The sequence below is a fragment of the Penicillium atrosanguineum genome (genome assembly GCF_028827265.1).
Source record: "Penicillium atrosanguineum strain IBT 20685 chromosome Unknown utg000001l_segment0_segment0, whole genome shotgun sequence".
NCBI classification, from domain to species: domain Eukaryota; kingdom Fungi; phylum Ascomycota; class Eurotiomycetes; order Eurotiales; family Aspergillaceae; genus Penicillium; species Penicillium atrosanguineum.
Genome location: NW_026623133.1, coordinates 3,533,581 through 3,559,104, shown reverse-complemented (window position 1 = coordinate 3,559,104; position 25,524 = coordinate 3,533,581). Strand labels below are relative to the sequence as shown.

General features: G+C 50.8%; 12 protein-coding genes across 12 annotated transcripts; 6 read left to right on the top strand and 6 right to left on the bottom strand.

Moving 5' to 3' along the window:
• Nucleotides 1-1,058: 1,058 nt before the first annotated feature.
• N7443_001384 (putative lipin Smp2) lies at nt 1,059-3,517 on the bottom strand (the record flags this gene model as incomplete). The annotated part of the gene is made up of 4 exons (XM_056881440.1): nt 1,059-2,010; nt 2,067-2,922; nt 2,986-3,348; nt 3,409-3,517. The coding sequence occupies 4 exons, from the start codon at nt 3,515-3,517 to the stop codon at nt 1,059-1,061; spliced, it is 2,280 nt and encodes a 759-aa protein (XP_056746678.1).
• Nucleotides 3,518-4,096: 579 nt separating this feature from the next.
• N7443_001383 (Fibronectin type III domain protein) lies at nt 4,097-7,454 on the top strand (the record flags this gene model as incomplete). The annotated part of the gene is made up of 3 exons (XM_056881439.1): nt 4,097-4,212; nt 4,266-4,459; nt 4,519-7,454. 3 exons carry the CDS (start codon nt 4,097-4,099, stop codon nt 7,452-7,454), a joined length of 3,246 nt encoding a protein of 1,081 aa, XP_056746677.1.
• A 261-nt stretch (nt 7,455-7,715) lies between these two features.
• On the top strand, nt 7,716-9,047 carry N7443_001382 (tRNA guanylyltransferase; the record flags this gene model as incomplete). Its single annotated transcript, XM_056881438.1, has 7 exons — nt 7,716-7,930; nt 7,986-8,117; nt 8,172-8,216; nt 8,298-8,473; nt 8,533-8,621; nt 8,678-8,782; nt 8,838-9,047. The coding sequence occupies 7 exons, from the start codon at nt 7,716-7,718 to the stop codon at nt 9,045-9,047; spliced, it is 972 nt and encodes a 323-aa protein (XP_056746676.1).
• Nucleotides 9,048-9,165: 118 nt separating this feature from the next.
• Nucleotides 9,166-10,068, bottom strand: N7443_001381 (uncharacterized protein; the record flags this gene model as incomplete). Its single annotated transcript, XM_056881437.1, has 1 exon — nt 9,166-10,068. The coding sequence occupies one exon, from the start codon at nt 10,066-10,068 to the stop codon at nt 9,166-9,168; it is 903 nt and encodes a 300-aa protein (XP_056746675.1).
• A 789-nt stretch (nt 10,069-10,857) lies between these two features.
• On the bottom strand, nt 10,858-12,573 carry N7443_001380 (TPR domain protein; the record flags this gene model as incomplete). Its single annotated transcript, XM_056881436.1, has 1 exon — nt 10,858-12,573. The coding sequence occupies one exon, from the start codon at nt 12,571-12,573 to the stop codon at nt 10,858-10,860; it is 1,716 nt and encodes a 571-aa protein (XP_056746674.1).
• A 600-nt stretch (nt 12,574-13,173) lies between these two features.
• On the top strand, nt 13,174-13,729 carry N7443_001379 (uncharacterized protein; the record flags this gene model as incomplete). The annotated part of the gene is made up of 2 exons (XM_056881435.1): nt 13,174-13,445; nt 13,495-13,729. The coding sequence occupies 2 exons, from the start codon at nt 13,174-13,176 to the stop codon at nt 13,727-13,729; spliced, it is 507 nt and encodes a 168-aa protein (XP_056746673.1).
• A 133-nt stretch (nt 13,730-13,862) lies between these two features.
• Nucleotides 13,863-14,595, bottom strand: N7443_001378 (superoxide dismutase; the record flags this gene model as incomplete). The annotated part of the gene is made up of 3 exons (XM_056881434.1): nt 13,863-13,970; nt 14,022-14,501; nt 14,551-14,595. 3 exons carry the CDS (start codon nt 14,593-14,595, stop codon nt 13,863-13,865), a joined length of 633 nt encoding a protein of 210 aa, XP_056746672.1.
• Nucleotides 14,596-15,293: 698 nt separating this feature from the next.
• Nucleotides 15,294-16,253, top strand: N7443_001377 (oxidoreductase, short-chain dehydrogenase/reductase family; the record flags this gene model as incomplete). The annotated part of the gene is made up of 3 exons (XM_056881433.1): nt 15,294-15,409; nt 15,475-15,789; nt 15,839-16,253. 3 exons carry the CDS (start codon nt 15,294-15,296, stop codon nt 16,251-16,253), a joined length of 846 nt encoding a protein of 281 aa, XP_056746671.1.
• A 155-nt stretch (nt 16,254-16,408) lies between these two features.
• On the bottom strand, nt 16,409-18,272 carry N7443_001376 (putative general amidase; the record flags this gene model as incomplete). The annotated part of the gene is made up of 3 exons (XM_056881432.1): nt 16,409-16,563; nt 16,616-17,900; nt 17,958-18,272. 3 exons carry the CDS (start codon nt 18,270-18,272, stop codon nt 16,409-16,411), a joined length of 1,755 nt encoding a protein of 584 aa, XP_056746670.1.
• A 143-nt stretch (nt 18,273-18,415) lies between these two features.
• On the bottom strand, nt 18,416-20,098 carry N7443_001375 (putative pyridine nucleotide-disulfide oxidoreductase; the record flags this gene model as incomplete). The annotated part of the gene is made up of 1 exon (XM_056881431.1): nt 18,416-20,098. The coding sequence occupies one exon, from the start codon at nt 20,096-20,098 to the stop codon at nt 18,416-18,418; it is 1,683 nt and encodes a 560-aa protein (XP_056746669.1).
• Nucleotides 20,099-21,921: 1,823 nt separating this feature from the next.
• On the top strand, nt 21,922-23,091 carry N7443_001374 (Hsp20/alpha crystallin family protein; the record flags this gene model as incomplete). Its single annotated transcript, XM_056881430.1, has 1 exon — nt 21,922-23,091. One exon carries the CDS (start codon nt 21,922-21,924, stop codon nt 23,089-23,091), a length of 1,170 nt encoding a protein of 389 aa, XP_056746668.1.
• Nucleotides 23,092-23,580: 489 nt separating this feature from the next.
• On the top strand, nt 23,581-25,278 carry N7443_001373 (CocE/NonD family hydrolase; the record flags this gene model as incomplete). Its single annotated transcript, XM_056881429.1, has 1 exon — nt 23,581-25,278. The coding sequence occupies one exon, from the start codon at nt 23,581-23,583 to the stop codon at nt 25,276-25,278; it is 1,698 nt and encodes a 565-aa protein (XP_056746667.1).
• Between the last annotated feature and the right edge of the window lie 246 nt (nt 25,279-25,524).

Here is a 25,524-nt window from a genome sequence, read left to right as displayed (position 1 = left end):
TAGGAGCGAACAAGTCACAAAGTTGGCAATCTAGCTCCATGTGGGCTGATAACTCTGCAACTGCAGCGTACGATGCACCAAGTAAGGGGCCTCGGTGTTTGCAAGGCCGCTTTTCCATTTCGTGTTTATTGAGATATTGCATCGGCCTCGGTCATGGTATGCGATGTTTTTGAATTCTCAGTTTTAGATATCACCACCGCATCTTGATACCCTTTGGCCTCTGAAAGGGCTACGTTACAATTTTCGTCAATTCTCGTGTAAGTACCTACAGTCCCAAACCCTGTTATTGACTTAGCTCGAACCTGCATCAATTCGCCAACGCTGTCCCCTTTGCAAATGACAGTAGTATTCGAAACCAGAATTACCTCCACACACTTAGACCTTAGTTCCCGAACCCTAACTTTAAACACGTTAATCCAGAAATGGTGTTCCCGGGGAACCCCCGGTTCCTAGAATAAAAGGTGTATTTTACATGACACAGGTGGGACCTTGCTCTGGGTATTCTACACGAACGAGACTGTCATACATATAGTACCACTCTATTACTATCCTCTCCCCCGTGATTATCTTCTTTTCCTTGTGCATTACTCTTGAGCGCCATCCTACAGTCCTGATGAAGCCAAGAGGTGAAACCATGTGTGCAAATTGGGCCCAATGTGACTCGAGGGGATCAATGGGAAGGAAGTGGCTCCGGTACTAACATATAGATAGCATCTAAACGTATGGCAATGCAATGATGAAAAGAGAAGAGCAGAGTGAATAGGTATTGTAACAAATAATTTGCAGACGGTTTATCCCCGGGAGAATCTTCGTTTCCCACAAAACAAGCCAATCAAACGCCATTAATGTAATGTGAAAGCAGACAAGCCACAAGCTGTATACAAGGCAGACTTCCACTCCGAGTCTGCATGCAGATAGTGTTGAATAGGGTATCTAATCGCCAAGATGGCAATGCCAATGCTGATTCCAGCTCCAAAAGAAGCTTGTAAAAGGGTATAGTAATGTGTGTTGCAACTGGCATCTGGCCCATGGCGGGATTAATCAATAAAGTGCTATGTTCAGTCCCGGGGTGACTTGGGGCGAATAGGGAGAGACGTTGAGTCTGCTACCTGAGCCAAGGGATCCGCGCCGGGAGTGGCATCTTCCTCGCCGGTTGTTTCCACGTTCTCGAGATCCTGGTCGCCCTCGACGGATTCCACGATTGATCCCGCTGGATTGGAAAAGGCTTCGGAGGCCTGTGAGATGTAGCTTGCGGCCATGTCGGTGCCTTCTTCTCCTTCTTGAAGGTATTCACTGCCTTCGCCATCGCTAAGCTCGTCCTCGTAGTCTTCCTCGTCTGCGTCTTCATCTTCTTCAAGCACCTCGTCTTCGGCGGGCTCTTCCTCCTCGTCATCCTCATCTTCGCTATCGGTCGAAGAGAAGTCATCGAGCTCTTGCGGCGCATCTCGCCAATATGTGAAGTCTGTATATTCTTCGCCTCCGGACTGGACCAAAAGGCTGGTCGGTGGGAAGAAGTGATCAAGTAATTCTTGCATGGTCACATAACTGCTCTTGTACTTGTTGAGGCTGAGCAGGTCAAGAGAGACTTCGGCGTTCGAGTTGATTGTAAAGATCCGCGTGGACGGAATGTTGACGGACCGATAACTCAAAGCATCCGTCAATCGATTTCCGAAGCCAGCGCAGAAAGGATTCTCTTTTCCAGAGAACAAGTTAAGAATATCGCGCAAACAAGCCATCTTGAAGACTTCCGGCTTTCTCAAATAGATCTCGCGTCTCAATGCTGCCATCGTACGATCTGGGCTGCAGATCACGGGTCCCCTGGGGAGCCGGTATCCGTCCTGGTTAACGCCGTAGAGGTACGCTCGTGTAATATCTGCCTGCCCAACGGATCGACTGGTAAGGTACATGATGTTATAACCATTGTTAACGATGTCAGTGTACAGTTTGGCGACACCTGCGTGGGTCCAGTCTCGTCCAATCATGTTCAGAACGTGACCCAAAGCATCCGATCTGGATAAAATCATTAGCATGAAATGGCTTTTGACAGAGAAAGCCGAGTTGCTTACTTCGTAATGGTTCCATCGATGTCAGAAATAACAATCGGGATATTACCGTTCCATAAGTACATGCTTGCTGTGCAGGTGGCCTTATTAACGCTGAAGGACATGAGGTTGGCGCCATGCTTCAAATTCAAAGCCTTAAGCTGATCACTTGTCAGCCGCAGTGTCTTCGCGTAGTTGCGAGTCTCAACTGCAAACGCATCACCCATCGGCGAAGCAGGAGGTGTAGGAAATCCAGGCTGGACATCCGACTTGGTCCGATGGTGACGAACTCCCAGCGATGGCTCCAAAGTGGGTCGGTCTCCCTCACTGTGGTATCCAGGGTCGGAGATTGCATCCTCACTCAGAGCCGGGTTATGCCGCATGGAGTTGATGGTTGCTCTCTGGTCAGCCTCTTCTTTGGCCTCCTCGCTGCTATATATCCATAAGTTTCCGTGTTCATCCGCTCCGATTAGGGCACCGATATCGTAGCTCCCTTCCAATTCTTCTGCAAGAATCTTGCGGGCCAGAACTTCAGCGCGGAGCGCATCTTCCTCGTTGCTTTTGTATCCCGTCATATCTAACATAAGGTCCCCAGTCTCCGTAATGTGTGATGGGATATTGGACCCGGAGAGTTTTTGGGACAGAGATTTGGCACGAGACATTGCTTCTTCGGGAGAGATTGCAGGTGGGCTCCGAGAGCGGGCTCTTTGCTCAGATTCTTCTCCATCATCATATTCTGGGCCATCGGAGGATAGGTCTCCGGTAGACTTGGGAACGTTGGTCAAGAGTAAATTCTCCGAAAGCGAATGGTCGAGCGGGGGTTTGCTGAACGAGTTGCCGGGCGACTCATCCGGCGACCGAGACAAGGGAGTGATGGTGCCTGCGAGTAAAGAACCAAGTAAGCAATTATAGTCCCGGGCGAGTACTTGAGGTTGCTACTGACCTATATCTGTGGTTGCCCGCACTGGGCGGGATATAGGAAGTGTTGGAGGGGTCTTCGCGCCCTCTGATAACGCATCCCCGCTCGCTTTATCAAGATCAAGGAACTCAGGTTCTGGGAGGGCTGCAGCGATATCATCGCCGGGAGGTGGCGGACTGCTCGCTGGAGAGACCAACGGCGACGTCTGTAGCGACGCGGGGATCTCGTCGGTGGTTTCGAACACGAAAAATGCCTCCCCACCTTCCCCCAGTTTCATCGCATAATCTTGTTTGACTCCATTGACCTTGAACTCCACCTTTTTCTCAAACGGACGTAGGAGCGAAAACTTGCCGAAGCGGACATGGAAGGGCGAACAAGCAAGGGTCCCTTGAGAAAAAGCAAGTCAGTATAACCATGTGAGTCAAAAGATATATGGACTCGGCATACCATCCTCCTGCTCTATGACAATCACATCAATGGCGCCGCTGAGGGTCGCCGGATTGATGGAGTTCCATGTCTTGGAGACGGAGCCGCTAATGCTCCGCACGTACTGCATCTCGCCGGGTGGTGTCAAACACCCTGGGCGATGGGCTTTCTAAACAAAAAACAGCAAACGCTAGAGATTGAAAGCGAATGTAAAGGTCTCGACAAAAGAGTCGATCTGCAGGAAGAGGGGAAAGAACTGGTTGGGAGAGAAACCGGAAGTTGGAGGAATCACCGCCAAACCGCCCATGTGACACTCAGCTGACAAGGAGCATCTGCATCACCACGCCACGGAAAATGCTGCTAGAACGGATAAAATAATGAAAATAGAGAGAATATCAAGTAACTATAGGCACCCCAAATACACTAACTGCCGACATCCTCGGATCTTGTTGATGAACCAACACATTATTCAACGCCCAACAGATCTGGATGACATAAGCATGACTTGCCTCGGTCGCCGAGGCGGGCTAGTCCCGATGAAGACTAGCGGAAGATCAGTGTGCCGCCTTCACGCTAGTCCATTTCAGGACACTGACTAACTACATCATGTGACGTATCCCACCGAAATGGAGATGAAGCGTTGCTTGCTGCTTCCTCCCTACCTTCTCCCCGTCCCCGCTGCCCGCGTCCATGGGAGCTCGACGCTGGGATGTATGAGCCACTATATCTTGCATTTGACGCATACCCAACTGTGGTCCCTCGAGTCAGGGTGCGAGGCGTCATGGCTCTCTTCCTGGCGGTCTCGATTCTATGGGCCCTGATCTGGTAAGTCTCTTTATTGCGCCGGTTTGGTTTGGTTTGATATTCATTGTGCCTAGGCTCCTATATCGTGCGTGGCAAGTCTGTCAGACCTCTAACGAGGTTCTGGTAGAGAAATTGGGATTAGACATCCCGCCGCCGCCGGAAGTGACCCTTGAGGAGATCACGGCCCGTGATATTCGTCTTGCCTGGAAGCAGCCGGACTTTCATAACTCAATACACAAGCACATAATTCAAGTGAATAACGTCAAAGGTACGTCTGCGCCCAATCCCAAGGCTCCCGTTCAACCGGCAAGTGCTAAATCTCATCAGTGGGCGAATCAAAACGAGTCGAAACCGCGGTGGAAATTTTGAACCTCGTCCCTGGAAGCATATACCATATCTGCGTTCTTTCCGTTAGCGCTGCGAATTTCCAAACCCCAAGTGCGATCCTTCACATCCGAACGAAATCTCTTTCTCTTTCCCGTGCCCAACAAGATGCCACCACTAGCGGACCGACGATTCGAGCCTCGATCCCGAGGTCAACAGCTGGCTTACCAACACCATCCGCCCCAGTAATGTCGCGCGAGCACAGTGCCGGCCAGTTACCTGGCAAGCGACCGTCTGCAGGCCGCAAATTATCACCGGCCGCGGGATCGACAGACCATGCGCACGGCCATTCCGACGAATCACATAAGCGCAACAACAGGAATGACCGCGAACAAAGTCTGGAGAATCTAGCAGATCGCCTCAAATCTTTACAGCAAGAAAACGACAATCAGGAGAAACAAGCAGCTGAAGAGGAAGACGAGCATATTGCACTGCTCAAGGACCTCGAGAAACAACGTGACGATCTGAGAAAGCGTGTCAAGGAGAAGGATGAAGTAAGCGGTGATCTGAAGAAGCATGTTTCGAAATTGGAAAGCGTCAACCGCACTGTACAGAGCGAGAAAACCAAACGCATGAGACTCCTTCAGCAGAAAGAAGCCGAGCGCAAGAAACGCAAGAACGACATTCTTCGGTGGCAGGAAAAGATCACTCGTATGACCAATGATGTTGCGCAAACCAAGGAGGATAAGGCACGAATGGAGGAAGATACCGAGTCTCGTGCAGAAGAGGTCCGACAAAAGATCGCCAAGGAACAATCAGAGATGAAAATCATCGACGATGAAATTCAAGACAAAGGAGGACGAATCAAGAAGCTTGAGGACGAAAGAAAGGGACTTCAAGGTGGGGAGAGCGAGGATGGCAAGGAACTTGATCGGATTGACCATGAACGCGCTCGCCAGTGGGAGCTGAAGCTGAACACGCTGCATGCTCGTTATGCGACTCTCGTCAATCTTCATGCGCAGGCCCAACAGCAATATCAAGAAGCCCAGGAACGGCTGAAGTGGCTTACCAGCCAGCGACCTGGCAGCTCAGCTTTCTCCTTGCCGGCATTGGATCTGGATATGTCTAATAATGCTACCATCCGACCTCGTCGTCATCGTAGCTCGTTGACGAGCAACGTTTCTTCTCCGGTGAATTTCCCTGGCGTTGAGACAACTTTTCCTGCTGGAATCAACTACAACCCACCCTCTACCAACTCGCCCACTTTCGCTCCAAACTCCTTCTTCAACATCAATAATGGAATGGCCCTTCCTGGCCTTACCGATCCTCCTGAGATCATGCGGTCTGACATGGAGGTGTCTTTCAATAACCCTCAAATGAGTCCTCGTGCGGATGCCTTATTACCATCTGACCTTCTTGGCGATGAGGAGTCCCCGGAATTCCCGCGCCCCATCACTCGTCCACGGTTTTCGTCGATGGGAACATCAACTAATCCTCTGGATAGCTTTATCCATGGTCCAGTCTCGCCGGTCTCTTCGGGAAGCAGGCCTGGTAGTATCTTTGCCAGTCCACTTGGATCTCATCACCGACAAGATTCTGATTCACAACTAACACACTTGTCGGCTGCTGGAGAGGCTCCGAAGAGTGCCTCGAGGAGGCTCTCCGGTCTCTTTGGATTTCATCGACCTCGTGGGAAAACACTGGCCGACGAGCCGCCCATGTTAGGTACTTTAAAACCGGGACAAAGCCAGTCTTTCCCGCGCAATGTTGATGAGCTGGATCCAATCGGTTCGCGACGTCGGAGATTGAGTTACACAGGCAACTGGGCCAATGCGATGTCTTTGTTCCCTCGGAGCAATACGACTGGAGTTACTACAGACAGCTCATCTGATCACCCACCATCCCGACGAGCTGCACTGTCAAGTATTTTCTCTTCCAGCAAGTTCGGCTTTGGCAGCACTGACAGCCGAGGGGCTACCGATATGAATTCAGGGTACAATCAATTTAGCCCGCGCCATGATCCAATTGATCCATCGTCTCTTCTCGGCGGTGTTCGACGTGGTTCCCTGTCGCCTCGGCCTTCATCGACCTTTTCATTCGATAATCAGAACCAGCTGCCCCATCCTTCCACAGATAACCGTCATTTCGGGTGGCCTTCGGCAGAACAAATGAGACATCGCAATAGTCCGCTTGGTTTGGACTGGGCCTCACCTTCCACGTGGTCCAGGGCCCCATCCCGACGTCCTTCGATCCAATATGGGTCGTCTGGCCACCTCCCTTTGGGGTTGACTGGTGAGCCTGATTTTGTTGAAGACTTGTATGACCGCCATCATCGGCCTCTTCAAGCCCCGATCGGTACCCGTCCGTCGTCGTCTCACCGACCGATTACCCCGAATCCTAAGCTCAACCCGGCAGCTCCCACATTCAGGACCATCTTTACGGGCAAGAAGTCTGACAAGGGTAAAGACAAGGATAAGGAGTCCGACGCCTCGTTCAATCCTCACGGGGAGGATATGTCTCCATCCGAACCTCGCACTTCCCGCTCTCTGTCTCACTTCACTGGTGAATCGTATGAATCCCTGGAGCGCATGCCATCCAGCACGTCTGTAGACAATGCGTCCAAGGAATCATTCATTCGCAAGATCACCCGCAAAGGCAGCTCCAGCAAGTTCAGTTCCTGGAAAGATCGCTCGGGACTGTTCTCTAAGAAGGGCGATTCCTCTCAAGGTGATATTGATGAAGATGAAGCTCAGCTGGGCAAGAGTGTGGACAGCACCGTCTCTAGCGTTCCTTCGGGAGATCGATCAACCCGCGGCAGTCTTGGATTTTTCTCCCGCAAGTCACGACGGTCGGATAAGGCAAGCGAGACTAGCGAGCTGACTAGCGAGCTGACGAGTGAAGCCGGTGATGAGGAGATCCCGGAGGTTGCTGAAACATGAAACCACTGTGGTCTCGTCCCTTCTCTACTTTTTCTTGATTCTGGAGTATACACCTCGGTTAGCCAATGATACCTGTACGGAAATCCACATGGAAATAGGTATTTAACTATTCACTGCAACTACGCTGGAATTCCCACCGTATTGGTCTATCTTAGCATTCAAATTCCGTAGTGTCCACCAATGTCATGAGGTTGTGTAGCTATAGCGGAGTAGGGAGTAGTTGGGCAGGTCATTGTGTGCGGGTAGCAATCGCCGCACAAAATGACTCGTTCTTCAAATCCAGTCTCTTCAACTCCAGACCCCACCGTTCGAAAATATGGCAAACTCCAAGTAAGAAGTGTTCATGTTCAATGCTTGGTCAAATATGTGAAACTAATTTCAATCAGGTTCGAGTATGTCAAGGAATTCGAGCAGCCGGACATCCTGCTTCCCAATACGTGGATTGTGGTCCGAATCGATGGCAGAGGTTTCCACAAGTATGCCAACTTTCCCACGATCCTTGGGTCTATGTTCAATATCTGATTGTTCCAGGCTGTCTGATCACTATGAATTTATCAAGCCGAATGACCGCCGCGCGCTCGATCTCATGAATGCCGCCGCAGTCGAGGTCATGAAAGAGCTGCCGGATCTATGCATTGCCTACGGTGTCAGTGATGAGTTCAGGTACGTTCGATATTTCTGTCCGGGCTTTCTTCTTTTACTAACAGAACATTTTAGTTTCGTCTTCCACCCTACCTGCCAGCTCTTCGAGCGGCGAAATGCGTAAGGCCAACATTCCTCGCGATTTTTCTTTCAAGACGAAAACTGTCAGTCGCGGTACTGACTGATAATCTAATTATTCAGGAAACTGGTTACTACCATTGTGTCAACCTTCACAGCTCATTACATCTATCTGTGGTCGACATACTTCCCCGCCAGGCCGCTCCAGCCACCATATCTTCCCTCCTTTGATGGACGGGCGGTTATCTACCCCTCCACACGAATCTTGCGGGACTACATGAGCTGGAGGCAGGTTGATTGTAAGTTATCCAATGTCCATCTACGGCTCGGGCTAGATTTGCTAAATTGGATGTACCAGGTCATATCAATAATCTCTACAACACAACATTCTGGACAATGGTCCTACAAGGCGGGATGAGTAACACAGATGCAGAGCAGGAATTAAAGGTAGAGTCATCCATCATACCAGGCATGGTGCGAGGTGGTTGTTAACTCGATACTAGGGTACTGTCTCTGCCGACAAGAACGAGATTCTCTTCAAGCGGTTCGGCATCAACTACAATAATGAAGAAGAGATTTATAAGAAAGGAAGCGTTCTTTACCGACAGGTGAGTGTTCGATCTTCTTTATTTCTCTATCTAGCTCTAATAAGTTGCCATCTAGTATGAACTTGAAGAACCAAAGCCATCCACAGGAGATGAAGAAAACGCACCAGAGGGAAAGCAGTCAAGATCTCAACAGGACAAACTGAAGAAACTTCGTCGGAAAGCACAAATCGTGGTTGACCACATCGATATCATCAGAGATGACTTCTGGGAGAGGCGGCCGTGGATTCTCTCCAACAAGCCGGGTACACTACCAGTGCAGAATTAAGTCTAGAAACACGAGAAATGACAATGAGAATAACTGGCTCAATTCTATTCCTCGCCAAACGAAAGGGGTATCTTGATCACGAGGTGGCACCAAGTAAATGCCGTATGCCATCTATACATCATGCTTTTTGTTGAAAATGCAATGCGCCTGTATGCAAAGGGAGATGCAAATCAAGCCTTCTTATCCTTCTTAGACTTCTTTTAGAGTTGGAGTCTCCCGCTTCTTTGTCTTTCTTGGACGTTTTCTCCTTCTTGTCCTTCTTTTCTTTCTTCTCCTTCTTGGTCTTTGACAATGCCACCTCATCGAGATCCATCGTGTCCTCCTGTTGATCCGATTCTGTCGACATAGGTGTAGGGTAGTCCTCTTCAGCATCCGATCGCTTCGACTTCTTCGACTTCTTCTTCTCCTTCTTCGCAGCCTTATCACTATCCCCAGACTCGCTATCAGACTTGTGACTCTTTTTCTCCTTCTTTTCCTTCTTCTCCTTGCGCCTCAACCGACGCTCCTCCTTACTCTCCTTTGCGGAGTCACTGGAAGCAGGGGAGGAGTCCTCGCCCTCCTTCATCTTCCTCCGCTTACTCTTCTCCTCTTTCTTCGCGGCTTTCTGCTCCTTCTTGGCGCGACGTTCGGCGTCATCGTCTGCATCGCGCTTCCTCTTCATTTTCACAAGAGACTGTTCCGAAGCAGTCTTGGTTTTGTCATCAATCGTACCAGCCAGACACTCGCCACGCACGAAGTTGCGGTACAATTCACTGGTCAACGCATTGTTCGTCTTAGCCGAAGTAGCTTCGAAACTGTCGTCGCCGACTCCCTTGAGGGCGTCTTCGAAGCCGCGCAGCCACCACTGGTTTGTGGGGTCTTTGGTGGTCTTCTTGCCCACGCCGTGGTTGTTCGCCTTGCGCGCGACGAGGATGGGTCTCGTTAGGCCGAGACCTCCATGCGCACCTGGGCGTTGATTTGGGTTCAAAGGGTTGCCGGGGCCGGACCAGCCGTGACGAATGAGATATGCTTGGGCGTCCATTGTAAGGGAGGCCGTGGGGGAGGCGGCCTAGGTGGTGTAGAAGGGTTCGCGGAGGTTGATGCTGGGCCTGGAGGGTCGCAGAAGCAGGATCTGCCACCTTATTAGGTGACTGTACAGTCGAGAGGTTATATTTTTGGGGCCTAAGTCGGCTTGAAGAAGAGGGTGATCCAAAGGACGAGTGTCGTAGGGAAGATCGGACCCTGTGAAGAGGAACAGAAAAGTCAACGGATAAGCAAGAAAAAAATGGTTCCTCTACGATAAGGGATGCAATGTTCACCATTGAGAGACAAAGTTTTGCCCCTCTACCATAAGCAAGGTCGCGTGGTCTAATGGTTATGATTTCTCGCTCACATGGATTTCCTTGTGCTTGCCTCGGTTTGTTCCGAGAAGGTTCCCGGTTCGATCCCGGGCGCGACCATTTTTTGCTAAATTCATCTTCTCGCCATCCCTGAGTAAAATTACTACTCTCTTTGGCTTTTTTTTGGGGGAACAATTAATTGTGTTTATATTTTTGTAGCTTAATGATGATTTTCATGAAGTCAGTAAATTATCTCTTGGTGGTATCGTCCTATAGCACCGATTTCCTAAGAATGCTAAACAGGAAATACAAATATTAGAATTACGGACAACTATATATTCACACGGTAGATATTTATTTAGCTGTGCCATATTTGCAAATGGGTAATTGCATTATTTGTACATATCGATACCTCTCTAACCAAGTACTATCAATAGTCTTAACTTTCCTAACACTCGAATGACATAATTGCACGTTGTAGAACACAGGTTCTAACTTTCAGTCTCAATGCGACAGAAGCAAGACGACCTAATAGGCACATCCGCCATAGCCAAAGCAAGCCTTAACTGGGGCGCTAAAACGCGCGCTTCAGCAGCCCTACCTGCTTTCAAAAGACATTCGTGATAACCATGCAAAGACCAAACATTATTGACATGTCTCAGCGCACGAGGCAAGGACTCATCGATACCCAGATCAGCAGCATAGATCCCCATCGCCTCCTCGACACGTCCTTGTTCCAGCAAGAGCGCACCCAGAGCATGTCGAGCAGGCTGCATCCAACCCCACGGCTCATCGTAGGGCAAATTATCATCCCGATCCACTGCATCTCGTAGACGAGAAAATGCATAGTTATAGTCTCCACTACGATACGCGATTTCGCCGTCAAGCATCGCCCCTCCAACGCCGAGGATATCGACGCAGGTGTTGTTGAAGATAGTTCGAGAAGAGGGTACTAGCTTCACAGCCGCCTGGAAGTTGATTTGTTCCGTCTTTGCTTCATCAACACGACCGATAGCAGCGTAAGCTACGCCTTTCGCATAGTGAGTCATGGCCGTGGTAGTACAATAGAGACTACGGTCCGTAGGAAATTCAAGCGCAATAATATCGTCCCAGCGACCAAAGCGAACAAGAGCATGCACGCGCGTCGCAATGAACCCCTCAAGCCAATCAGCCAAAGGAGGAGACTCCACACGGAGAAGGTCTTCTGTAATAGATTCTGCCAGTTGAGTAGCAGTATCAATAGCAATCTTCGACTGGCCGCCTAGCATAGCAGCGTACATCCGGAAATGGTAGTCGTGCGAGCGATAGAGATTGTAAAAATGACCCAACTCTTGCCTTTTGAGGAACTTCTCGTCTGCACGGATGGCAGAGGTGTTGGATGCTATTGCGCGGCGGTAGTCGCCGCATAGAATGTCTAGATGGGTTGGCATGTGCTCTAGGTGGCCTGCGTCTGGGACTAGGCCTCGGAGGTGATCCGCTACTGGGAGTGCGTTTTCCGGGGTGGCGGACATTTCCATGAGATGGATGTATAAGTGCAACAGACCTGGGTGTTGGAGTCCGTTTTCCAGAACCAGGGCGCGGTCGAGCGCTTTCTTCACATCGAGGGTTCGGGCGCCGGAGGTAGGTTGGCCGGTTTTGAGATCCCATAGACTCCAAGGGGTCAAGTTCATCAGTGCATCGGCATAGAGAGCGACGACGTCAAGGTCATTTGGGAAGACCCGATACACAGATTCCATGGCCTGAGCGTATGAGTGATTCCACTCTGTACAATCGTCGACAGGCTCATTCTGCGGATAACGGTGTTGAAGTGCATCAACGAGAGCCTGCTCCACGGGAGTTGCCCTGACAGCATGTTTCTTCGCTAACAGTACCGCACTGTGGGCGCGGGTCGTGGTTGTTGAGAGATCTTCTCCGTCGAAGAGTTTCCACGGTTTGTTATAATTGGGACCCAGAGAAAGGGCGATACCCCAGTAGGCCATGGAACACGTGGGATCAGCCATCACCGCTTGCTCGAAGCAGCGCACCGACTCCTGGTGGTTAAAGGCATATGCCCAGATAAGGCCACGATCGAACCAGGCCTGTGCATCTTTGCTGGTAGTGCTGACTGTGCGATGGAATGTACCAAGGTCGTAGTACTCCAGGGAAGCCGATTGCAAGGCCGGCTTCCTAGTTTGGTGCCAGATTCCAGGACTATCCAATGCACTCATGGTTGATTCAGGCGTTGACAGTGGCAGATCGCGGGGATCCCATACGCGGCCAGGTGGGGCCACCTTAGCCTGGCCTCTACACTCACGTTTCTATTTCAGTATACTGAAATCCAACGTTGGTCGATAGAGGATATCATATCTCGAACGATGCTGAGTCTTCTTTCATTCCGATAGTCCTCCATTTTGGTGAGTCTTCCAACAATTGATTGCCTAGGTACAGTAAGTCGTGTGACGGTTCAGGCATCATGACTCTGGCATATCGCCACCTAGCAGATTCCAAGAGTGGAAAATACAGTACAAGCCTGCCGTAGTGGAGAATGCGGATGGTCCATACGGTATACTGTATTGAGCAAGGGAAGTCCACTGATCCACTGAGCACATTTGAGACGATCGGCACGACTTACCCAAAACGGCAAAATATGCTCGATCTCGCGCAGTTGACCTTGGTGGAAAAACACCTTGGTAGTTCCGCCTATTTATTGTCTTTTTTCCTCTATTGATCCTCCTTGTACAGAGTCTACCGTACCGTATATAGCACTTGCTATTTCTTCTTATTCCTTTCCCCTCTATCTAGCATTGCATTTGCATCTTTCCATCATCATGTGCGGTGATAGCAACCGACCTACCTTTGGCGGCACCATTGCCGTGCTTTTCCCTCGAGACAATTGTCTGCCTTCAAATCCGAGCTCTTTATCTTCATCACCAGACTCTGTCGTCTCCTCGGCATCATCAACCTCGACTTTATCATCATATTCTCTCTTTTTCCGAGACGCAGAGACACAGGACCGCAACACGAAAGCAATTCTCCAGATTGACGACGAGGAGACTTTTGAGACGCTGCGTGGCTGCAGACAAGTGAATATGCGGATAGAGTGAGTTCTTCCCAACAGCCCAGAGAACTGAAATTCTGACTATAGAAAGGAAATATGGAGATCTCACCACATCTTCACCAAACACACCACCACTGCACCAGTTCCAGCTCGACCTCAGTCAGAACCAAAGCCTGAAGCCAGGTCACCGCCAAACAGAATTAGAATTCGAGCTGCCCGAACGGCTGGACTTGGGCGTCTCGGAGAAGGGTGTCGTGGGCCGACAGGTAACGATGAGAGAGGCCAGCGGAGCCATTATCGGGATAGGAATTGTGGGGTACAACTGAGCTAGTCTCAGTTCTTATGACTTGTTGATATACCATTTGCAAATTTCGTCATTTTAATTCACAAGCGCAATTTCGTATTGAAGAATGAATACTATCTCGAGAACTGGAAACCGATATGAATATGCCTTTCCCATCACAGCTTCAATAGGTTCTCCACGCCAGCTGTATAGCGCTTCTCGGCCTCGGCCCAGTTGATGATTTTCCAAATGCCTTCGATGTAGCCTGCCTTATTGTTGAGATACTAGGAGGGATTAGTAAAGATCCTAACCTGAAAAACCCGGTAAGCACTCACCTGGAGGTAGTAGGCATGCTCCCACATATCAACGCCGAAGATAGGAACATCACCACTGGCAACGGGGTCCTGGTCCTTGGTGGTAGTGATCTCCAGACGTCCCTTGGGACCGCCCTTGCTAATCAGCCATCCCCAACCGCTTCCCTGAATGCCGAGGAGCTCGGTATTGAATGCCTTAGTAAACGCATCCTGGGAGCCCCAGCGAGAGTTAATGGCCTCGCGAAGTGCAGGTGCAGCACCGCCCAATTCATTGCCGGGAGTACCGGGAGGGGTCAGGTTCTTCCAGAAGAGGGAATGATTGATGTGACCACCGCCATTAAACTTGATCTTCTGTTGCAGACTAATCAGAGTGGGGACATCGTTGGTCTGAGTTGCTGAGGCCTGGGCAGAGAGGGCGGCGTTCAGGTTGTTGATGTATGTTTGGTGGTGCTTCTGGTGGTGAAGCTCCATGATCTGCTTCGAGATGATGGGCTCAAGAGCCTGGATAGTGAGCCGGGAGTGAGAGTATTGCCAGGAAGCCGTGACTTACATCATAGCCATAAGGAAGCGGAGGGAGGGTGTGAGTCTGGGCCATGGTGGATGTGAAGGTGAAGAGGTAAGAATTGAAAGTGAAGGAAAGCTATAAGAGCGTGGCTTCCAAGGTCCCCCAGAGTACCCCTCTTAAGTCAGCCACCAAGGTTGATGTCGACATTCTACGTCTATGTTTGCACACGATGAGCGAGTTTGCGTGGATACTAGTTGCGAAAGATTGAGCACATTTCGGGCCCACCTTCAACTAGCTACACACCGTCGGATGTGGCCATATCTGGAGGAATACCATACATGGCCGGTATTTGCGTATTTGCGCGTGCGCTAAGTAGTTCAGTATATCGTCAGGCATGAAGCACGCCGGTTAGTAGATACTTCATCACCAATGGTCATGATTTGGATAGATCGTCGAGAAGGGGGGCCATCATGCATAACTTACTAGGGCCACTGCGGCAGCCTCACTAGATCACTTCACCCATGCAACTCCACAACACCACTGCAGAATGATCAGAACATCATTTGAATGATATTCAAAACAATTCAACATTCATGATATACTAATGGAAGAACTTGTCCGCAAAAAAGACCAGGGTTAAGATTACTAATCGCCCCTCCCCGGGGGTTCCATTCCAGGATTTGCGGGGTCTCGGCTGCAACGAGCTTGGGGAGCCTCGGTCCAAATCGAGTATAACAGCCGGATACCAACTTCTCCCCTAAGCTCCAGCTCAACTCTCCACAACAACCATGTCGGCCACAGAACAAGTCAAACTTGCTGATTTCTCAAGCATATTCTCCCTCGAGGGGAAAGTCGCCGTCGTGACCGGTGGCTCGCGCGGTCTGGGACTGCACGCTGCTTCGGGGTTCGTATATCCATCCTCAACTGGCAGTTACCCATCGAGTTACAGTTTCTAATTCTTTGAGACAGCTTACTGCAAGCCGGTTGTTCCAAGGTGTACATCTCCTCCCGCAAGAAGGATGCCTGCGACGAAGCTGTCGCCGCGCTGAACGCCCTGCCGAACAAGCGGCCTGGTGCGCAAGCCATCTCCGTGCCAGCTGATAGCTCCCGCATGGACGAGCTGGACCGAATGGTCGCTGAAGTGAGCAAGACCACTGATCACGTGGATATCCTATTTGCCAATGCCGGTGCGACATGGGGCGAAAAGTTCGATACACATCCCGAGAAGATGTTCTCCAAGGTTATGGACTTGAATGTTAAGAGTGTCTTCTATACTATCCAGAAGTAAGTTCTGCTTTCATGAGATCTACAGAGGTCATTCTAACATAGGTAGATTCACCCCCTTGTTGACTGTCAAGGCGTCGCGTGCCGAGCCCTCAAGGGTCATCATTACCGCCTCGGTGGCCGGTATTGGAATTGGTACCGTTGGTGACAACGCCACGCCTAGTTATTCTGCTTCCAAGGCGGCTGCCATTCACATCGCGAAAAACATGGCTGTTGAGCTTGGCCCGCGAAACGTTCTCACTAATGCTATTGCGCCGGGTTTCTACCCGTCCAAGATGGCCAGTGGTCTGATTGAGTTGAAAGGCGGGTTGAAGGAGATCGAAGAGTACTCGCCTAATGGTCGTCTGGGCAAGCCGGAGGATATCGCAGGTCTGGTTGTGTTTTTGGGATCGCGGGCTGCTAGTCACCTCAATGGGGCGGTTATTACCACTGATGGTGGTTCGCACTTGAAGGGAAGATTGTAAGGGAGATTTCTCCTATATAGACTTGAATGATATCTATACTCGTCTCTACGTATTATTATTATTATTACTATTATTATTATTATTATTCTCATGAGCTTGGAGGATGTTTACTAAATTCCATCTGGCTATAACTATGTGCAAAGTCGTTAGGGGATTCAAAGCTTGGCAATGGGAGAACGGCCTCCCTGCACTGCCCGATCAATGATTTCCATGGCCTGGGAAAGTTCATAATCATGTAGCTTCGGCGTGACAACCTGGACACTAAGCGGCGAATCCAGGTACACGTGACGGTCAACCGTTTTCTCATCCCCTATCATCTCATTAGTGAAATACGAAAAGCAACCCCGAAAGTAAGCACTCACATAGTTTGCGGTTGGCCTTGTCCCAGCTTCCCAACGTAGGCACATCCATAGTCTTGCCCAACTCCAAGTCGGACTCTGCAAATGGCCGCACAGGGACCGTGCCAGCTGGATAATCCAGCATCACAAAGGTCGATGTATACCCAACAGCATTGTACCGATCGAGCTCGGGAACCGGGTGTGGTGCGACGGGACACACAATAGCGTCAACACGTCGAGTATGACCCGCGTTCAAAGTCCACATCTTCAGCATCTCTTTCTCAACCTCTGCACGTCGAGCCTGTAGCTGTGCCAATTGATCGATGGTGAGTGCCTTGCCGCGCTTCATCCGACCCTGCAGCCAGGGTATCAAAGCTTCCCCTTGGCCCTCAACAAGATCGAGCATGGTGGAACCATCATCCACGCCCATGAGGCGACCCGCGAGGCCCTGGCATTTTGATAGAACGGGTGGAACGGGAATCTCAACAACTTCGACACCGGGAGTATGGCGCAGATGCTGAGCGACTTCATCTAAGATGCGGGTAATTGGGGGCAAGGGAGTGACAAGGCCATCTGTCTTGAGTATACCAATAGTGAAGTTCCGCGGACGAGCCAAAGAAATCGGGACAGAAGGCGCAGGCCAATAGCCCGGAATGCAATCCTCGCCAAATAGTTCCGCACGAGGCACGATTTCCGCCATAACGGCTGCGAGATCTGCGACCGAGCGGGCTAGTGGACCGGCAACAGCCTGCAGGGCTATCCGACCCTTACCGGCAAGCTGACCACTTTCCTGACCACCGAAGGGTACGCGGCCTTGGCTCGGCTTGAAACCATAAATCCCCTGGCACATCGCAGGCACCCGAATACTTCCGCCAATGTCGGTACCGAACCCAACCATCGATCCGCACATAGCGAGCAAGGCACCTTCACCACCGGTACTACCACCAGCCGTCCATTGGCGGTTGAGCGGGTTGAGCGTGCGACCGAAGAGGTGATTGCAGCTATCGAGTGTTGCGAGGGTTTGGGGGACGTTTGTCTTGGCGATGATAATGGCACCGAGGGATTGGAGCAGGTTCACGAGGTCGGCATTGACTTTTGCGGGCTTGAATGCCAATGCAGAAAGACCGATACTGGAGTCGACACCCTCGACGTGGAATGAGTCCTTCACTGAGACGGGGAGACCGTGTAGGGGCCCAACGGGATTACCGGTACGCTGGAGATGGTCGTCCAATTCCTGAGCTCGGCGAATGGCACGATCGAAGAGGGGTTCGGTCAGGCATCGAGTGAGTTGCTGGGCGATGGCTGCTCTCTGGCGTCATAGCATTAGCTTGACTTTCTGCTAGAGACATGGTACTTTCAAACTCACCTTGCAGAACCCGCGTACCACCTCTTCCGCCTTGAGTTTACCCTCGGTCATCGCGGCCACCAACCCGCGGACATCGTATTTCTCGGTGATTTCGAGTTCCTTAGAGCTGAGAAGCCCACAGGTACGAGGGATTTCCATCACGTTGACTCGGCGATACTGCTTGGGACCCTCGGTGATTGACTCGGCGATTGAGAGCATCCCCGCGGGAATAATGTGTGCCGGTAGTCGCCATTCTGTAGGAATCGCAGCAGCCAACTCGGCTTGCTTGCGCTCGGCAACCGCCACGTAGGGTTGTTGTTGCTGTTGCGAGGCCATGGTGAATTGTAAGATGAACAGAACAGGCCCGCATCAATGATAAGCTACGGTGGGGTAGGGAATGCGGAGAAGCTTCGGCCGATTTTTACCTCGGTTCAGGGGGACATTTTGAATTATTGACTTGAACTTTCTTTGTAAATTGACTAGAATCGTGAAACATCCCTTCCAAACAGACGATTCAAAGTCCACCTGAACGCCACTCGCAACTTGTTTCGCCAACTAATGGTCATCGAAATGTATGCCATGTTCCAAATTAAGGAAGCCATGCGCCCCGTCAGTCCATGGGGTAAGTATTTGCTGGGTGAGCTGTGGGGGTCATGAGGCATCTGCATCAATGCCTTCTCGCTTCCAATGTACGCCATAGTGCCCAGGTTCCTAAAAGAAAATGGCGGTGTCTCATCCAAGTCCCCCTTGTTCAGATGCGAAGCCAACCATTTGGCTTCTTGGAAGGTCGCCTGTGCAGTCGCAGGAGGGGCACCATTCTCCGGGTGGGCGTTGTCGCCCAAAGCAAACACATCCTTTAGCACTGCTGTCTGCCCATCTTGGTTCCGGAGTTGTACACGAAGATGGCCGTCGACAAGCAGGGGACTCTTGTTAGATATCTTTTTGTATTCCCATGACTGGTTGGTGGCAGTCGATAAATCAAGATTAGGGTCCAGGGTATGAATAGACTCTGCTGGGAATGCATCGACCTTGCTCAAGGTCTCATTGACCAACTTGGTCATGGCGTTGCCCGTTACCCAAACACACATGCCAACGCCAACCGCGCCCTCTTCTTCAGTTTCCAATGTTAGGCACCGCTTGGGATCCATTTCATAGGGAGGAGGAGCATTCGGCGGGCCCCAGCGTAGGCTCTTTACGTGGTGAGATGTCTTGATGTCGATGCCCTCGCCCTTCATCGTCTCCATTGCATACCGCGCGAGAGATTCGTCAAACATCGAAAGAACTTTGGGCGCAACATCATAGAGACTGAGTTTAGGAATCCCATTGAGAGCCGGATACAACTTCATCATGTCCGTGTAGATGAAATCTCGCAGTGACGCCGCCAACTCGGTACCGGTGGGCCCGGCACCAACGATAGCGAAATGAAGTAACCATTTCTTCATCTCTGGGGTGGTAGTCGGCAGCACAGCAAGCTCGAAGCATTCACGCACGCGCCGCTTGACTCTTTTGGCATCTCCGATATCCTTGAAGAACATTGCATTTTCCCGGACTCCGGGGGTTCCGAAAGTGCGACTGACGGCACCGACGGCGATGACGAGTTTATCGTATGGGACCTCGAAAAGCTCTCCCTGCTCCCATGCGCGAAGCTCTTTCATCGGGTGTTTGGAGGTAGTCTCGGCACCATCGTCGACTTGTCTTTCATCATCCTGAGTACGGGATGACTCGGTGACACCACTTCTGACGACGGTTGCTTCACAGAGAATAGTCTTTCTCTTGAGGTCAATGGCACGGGCGGCGGCTTGAAGGAAATCAACCTTGGCGCGTGGATCGCGCACAGGCTCAACGATGTTGGAGAAATCAAGGGATCCGCTAGCGGCGTCGGTGAGAAGAGGCGTGAATACAAAATAGGACCGTGGGGAGATCACAATGGGTGAGTAAGTCTTGGGCGATAGTTTACGCGAAAGGGTGTATCCACCCCAACCAGATCCGAGAATGACGACGCGCTCCTTCTGGTGGTCTAAATTGGCTATCGCTTCGGAGTGTTCAATGTGTGTTGCGAGAAACCTCAGATGCTCGTTTGTGTGAGTCAAGAGGTGTTTGCATGCCGATGAACGGGTAGAGACAGGCCGAAGTCGCGCGACACTCAGGAGCCTGGAAGGCATAATGATCGGGGTCATTGAGAGAGTCAAGATGACACTGGTGAACAATTCATTATTGTGGGGATCTTGGGAGCTCTTAACTATGGGAGCTTCCACATCTTTTTTACTTCCGGTGACATCCATTCATTATGATTTCATCGGGGCATCCTCGGTAGCCTCCTTATTGGGACAAGCCCAAGGGACACATCCCGTGGCACCCGAGAGATCACCTGGGATGAGATCCACTGAAATCCACCCGGCTTCGGAATCTTAGATATCCTATCATCTCGTATTAGGAGTTTCTGTCTTCAAGGGGAAGTTCGGAACGCATCGGAGCGATCGGTGAGGGCTACGGGTGCGTGCCATTGGTGTCCATCGGGAGTTTTAGGCATGGTGTTTTTCATTGCCCACATGTAAAAGAGGTTTCAATTATTTTGAAAAGCGGGAATTCGCCAGGAACGTCGCAGGGGATGAAGCGTTGGAAGTACTGGCCAGAGTCCAGTCACGTGATACCTATGGCTATGCCTCCATGCCTTCACGCCCCACAATCATACGACTGCTATCCATTAAAGTAGTGAACGTACTAAACAAGATCTACAATCATGAGACTAATTCAACCTCTAGTCTTTACTTCAGAATGAACCATGGAAGTTCTTCTCTTGTTTACACTACTCATATTATAGAATTCTTTCTCACCGTACATCATCTTTAAAGTGTTTGGGATCTTACATCTTTTATCATCTACTTTGCTTCCTTTCTCTAGACATGTATTTTTTAGGATTCCAAAAATCTAAAGCTACAACGCCCACTAATTCAACAAACCTTTTACCTATATCTCGCGCTTCAAGAAACCTGGAAAGTTATTCGACTCGAGTATCGAGCTTCTCACCCTATAATAGTAGGATCGATACAGTCGGTCGCCTTCCTCACCCTCGCTACCAGGCGGTCAAGCCAGTTCATACGATAGCTTCTCATGGATGTGGATATGGAGACTGAGTTCGAAGTAAAGTACATGCTGGACTTTGAAGTGGTTGACTCAGGGGTAGGGGATCTTGAGCCAGTCGAGGTAGCATACATGATGAATAGAGTAGACCCTCCTCAAGCGAGTACCAAAAAAGGCAAAATGCGTAAACTCATCTCTCTTTTGCACTGCTCGTTTCAAGGTTGCACAGGTGGTAAACTCTTATTTCTTGTGCATCAATTCCAAGGTTTCGGGACATTGCTTCTTTTGGCCAGTCATTTTTGATACAAATTCCTCCAAACTTGTTTAAAACCATGATCTGCATCTCTTCTTTGCCACGCATGCCTTACTTTGGAAGAACGCGTCCTCTAAACTACATTTGCCATCATTGTGGCGCAAGGTGGCGCGAGCCGATGAGTCAGAATCTCGGATATAGGCATGGATTACCCGTTTCAGCTAAATCCATCGCTACCCCCGTGTAGCTTTCTTGCCTCCCTGAGCTTTGAAGCTTCTAGGGCCTTCGGGGATAGTCTCCTTCGGTGTAATTACTCACAGTCGGTGCTTCGCTCTGGCATCTGATTGCTCAAGTCAATTTTCGGGGTTTCGGGTCGCACCTCGGACGCTCGGGGTTTTCAAGGCAACATGATTGTAAAGGATTTGACCTTATGGAGGGTGATGTGGCTAGCTTGGGGTTGAGTCGTCACCGTGGCAGCCTGTATTTGTGAAGTATAAAAGCATTTGAATTCCTCGTCATCGAGTTGGAATCCTATCACTTCGGTTTATCATTCTGATCTACCTCATCTTCCGCTTTTTTTAAACCCAACCAACACTTTCAATCAACAACATATCTTGTCTTCATACTTCAACTTGAACTACAACTTTCAATATGGCTTCCATATATTATCTCAACCATCCACCAACTCCTTGGGAACAGTTCATGACTGGTATGACTGGCCTTGAGGATCATCCTTTCTTCGCTGGTCATGGTCACCACCGTGGTCCTCCCCATGCTCATGCATATGGTGGCCATGGCGGGCGTGGTGGTCGCGGACGCCACCACGGACCGCCTGGATTTTGGGGAATGGGTCACCAAGGCCGCCCTCACCACTGGGGACCGCAGAACGACGACAGTGCCGATGGCCCTGAAGCATCCCGCTCCGCAGATCAAACCGTCGAGCCCACCCCAGGCCCTTCAACAGAGACCGAGAACCCCTCTGGCGAGAAGGTCGTTGCCTCAGCTTCTGAGTTGGAGTCCGATAACGAGAACCGCTGCCACGGCCGCTGCGGCAAAGGCAAGGGAAAGCACGGCATGCATGGCATGGGCCGCGGTGGACCTCATGGAATGGGCAGAGGGGGATGCGGCGGCAAGGGTCGCCATGGACCAGGTCATCACGGTAAGGGCTTCCACGGTCCTCCCGGTGGTGGTCCGTTCGGCGCATATGGCCACGGACGAGGCCCTCATGGTTGTGGACGTCCCGGTCGAGGCCGTCGCCATGGCCCTCCTGGCGCCAACTTCGACTTCCTGCGCCAGCTGGCCGGTCAATTCGGTTTCCCCTTCGATGCCCCCGAGAAGGATGTCGACTTTGTTCCATCTGTCGATGTCTTCGACACTCCTGCCAGTTACATTATGCACGTCTCCCTCCCCGGTGCCAAGAAGAACGATCTCAGCATCGACTATGACGCTGAAGAGTCTGTCCTGAGACTTGCCGGGGTCGTGTACCGCCCGGGTATGAATGAAGAGCTGCACCAGGCTCTGGCTATGGAAGAGCGATCCCGCGAGGTCGGCGTCTTCCAGCGTGAGATTCGCCTTGGAAACCGCGAGGCCCCGGCCTTTGTTTCTGTTGATGAGATCACCGCCAAGCTGGAAGATGGCATTCTGACTGTGATTGTGCCGAAGATTGAATCAGAGGTCGAGTCCAAGAAGAAGGTCATCGTTGAAGATGGTGATGTCGAGAATGAGAAGGACGTTTTGCATGTTGATGAAGCGACTATGACTCCTGAGGGAAGCGACGAGGAGGAAGATACCAGGGAATATGTCAAGATCCCCGTGCAGTAACGTTAGCCGGGACTTAATTCGTGTGATTTGGAGTTTTACCTACGTTAGTTAGTTTGTTTTTGTTATTTACGCTTAATGATGAAAGTCCGCTCTGCGAGTGGCATGAACACCCCATTTGCCTCTGCTCTGTAGACTTAAATAGAGACGATTCTGCCTATTCACATGGCATCTTGTAGATGAAAGGCCTTTGAGGTCTAGATTATCAGACTGATAGTGGCCGGTGCGGGGCAACCGACTGCCGATGGAGAAGGCCTTGGCCGTAGGGGCCGTGCCTTGGCCAGGGGCCTCTGCAGTAGGCAACGTCATGAATAACTTCCCCGTATTACCCACCCGGATTCGCAACTAGAAGCAAGCTCAGAACATCAGATGACGGAAAGACCTGGGACATTTCGATAAGAACTTCTAGAATTTCGACTATTACCCAAGGTGTTGATCAACCTGTCCCGTCGCCGAAATTCTCTACTGCCCCTGCAACCAATTTAGAGCACAATGACAGGGCAGCCTGTGAAACGCAGCTTTGCAGGAGCAAGTCTGGACTACCTTGGAGCACGCTATGTCGGTGCAGGCCCCGAAGCATGCAGCTACACTAAACAAGCCATAGAGATCCCCATGACCGATGGTGTCAAGCTGGCCGCTGACTATTACGCACCTGAGTTGCCCGACAACCAGAAATCTGCAGGTCTGATCATGATCCAGTGCTGCTATGGTCGAGGTTCAGGAATTTCTTTCATCAACGCCCGCATCTTCGCTGCTCGAGGCTACCAGGCCCTGTTCGTCAGCACACGCGGTACCTATGGCTCAGAGGGAACGTTTGACCCAGGCAGCAACGAACAGTCCGATAGCCAGGATATCGTCGCGTGGATGCGCCAGCAGCCTTGGTATCCTGGATCCTTTGCTACCCTGGGCGCTTCGTATCTCGGCTACAGCCAGTGGGCGCTTTTGCACGACCCGCCTGCCGACTGTGTCGCTGCTGTCATCCCCGTTGGGCCTCATGATCAGGCCTGGCATGCATGGGGTACTGGGTCTTTCCGACTTGATCGTGCATCCTGGAGCGATTTGATGTCCAAGTGCGATGAGGAGAAGGGAAGCTTTCTCTCGCGTCTGGCAAATATACCTGGGTTGAGCTTTTTGCGGTCGTCGGAACTTGAAGAGGCCGTGGCTGGCTTGCCACTGGAAGCTAGCTTGCAGAAGTACTTCGGTGACAAGGCCCCATGGCTATTTGAGTACTTGAAGCATCCCAATGTCGATGATGACTACTGGACGCCACGACGACACCATATTGCTCTTCAGCGTGCGAACATTCCCATCCTCCTGATTAGTGGCTGGTACGACACGTTCACAACGCAAACGATGCACCAATTCAAACATCTCCGTGGCCGGGGCGTGAATGTGAACCTTGTCGTCGGCCCCTGGACACATGTTCAAGGCTCAGGTCTATATTCCATGCCGGAGATACTAGACTTCCTCTCTGAGCATGTTGCAAAAACTGAAGATGCGCGATCAAATCGGGAGGTCGGAGTACCCCATGCACGTCAGGCCCGCATCTTCATCACAGGCTCCCAGGAGTGGCGCTCAATGCCTACCTGGCCTCCAGATACTCGACCGAAGACCCTATATCTACAAGAAAACAACGGCATTGGACCAGGACCTCCTGTGCTGGACACAAGCCCTGCTTCCTTTGTCTTCGACCCCCTGAACCCTACCCCCAGCATCGGTGGCAATCAAATGTCTTCTGGTGGACGTGTGGACGATAGCGCCTACGCAAAAAGATCAGACGTGCTAGCCTTCACGAGCGAGCCTCTATCAGAAGACCTCGAGATCTTGGGTATCCCATCTGTTCGCTTGATACATACAAGCGATCCACCCTTTGCAGACCTTTTCATAAGGCTCAGTGAGGTCGACACCCACGGCGTGTCCCACAATATCACTGAGATTTACCAGGCGCTCGACCCGTCTCGCGACACATCTAAGCCACTTAACCTGGATCTACAAGACTGTGCTCATCGATTCAGAGTTGGCACGCGTATGAGACTTATTGTCGCGGGTGGTTCTTTTCCGATGTATGCGAGAAGTCTTGGAACCGATGAGGACCGTCTACGTAGTGATAAAACTACTCCTCAGAAGCATACTATTACTATCGCCGGTGGAGTTTCGCAGCTTGTGTTGCCTACTACGTCTGCTGTTTGAGTCTCATTATTTAGTACGATTCTGCGGAGATATATTGCGGGTCTCGTCTAGAAGACAAAACAGACCATTGAAATGAGACTTATGCTAGTTATTGAAGCATTCAATAGACTACGGAAGAGCTGCAATGCATGCAATGGCAGGGGCCAGACCTGAACCTCAAGAAAGGTTCCCTAAATGTGGTCTTCAGTACAACTACAAAGGTATTGTTCAAATATAGTCCGCTTTGAAATATAGCCATAGTAATTT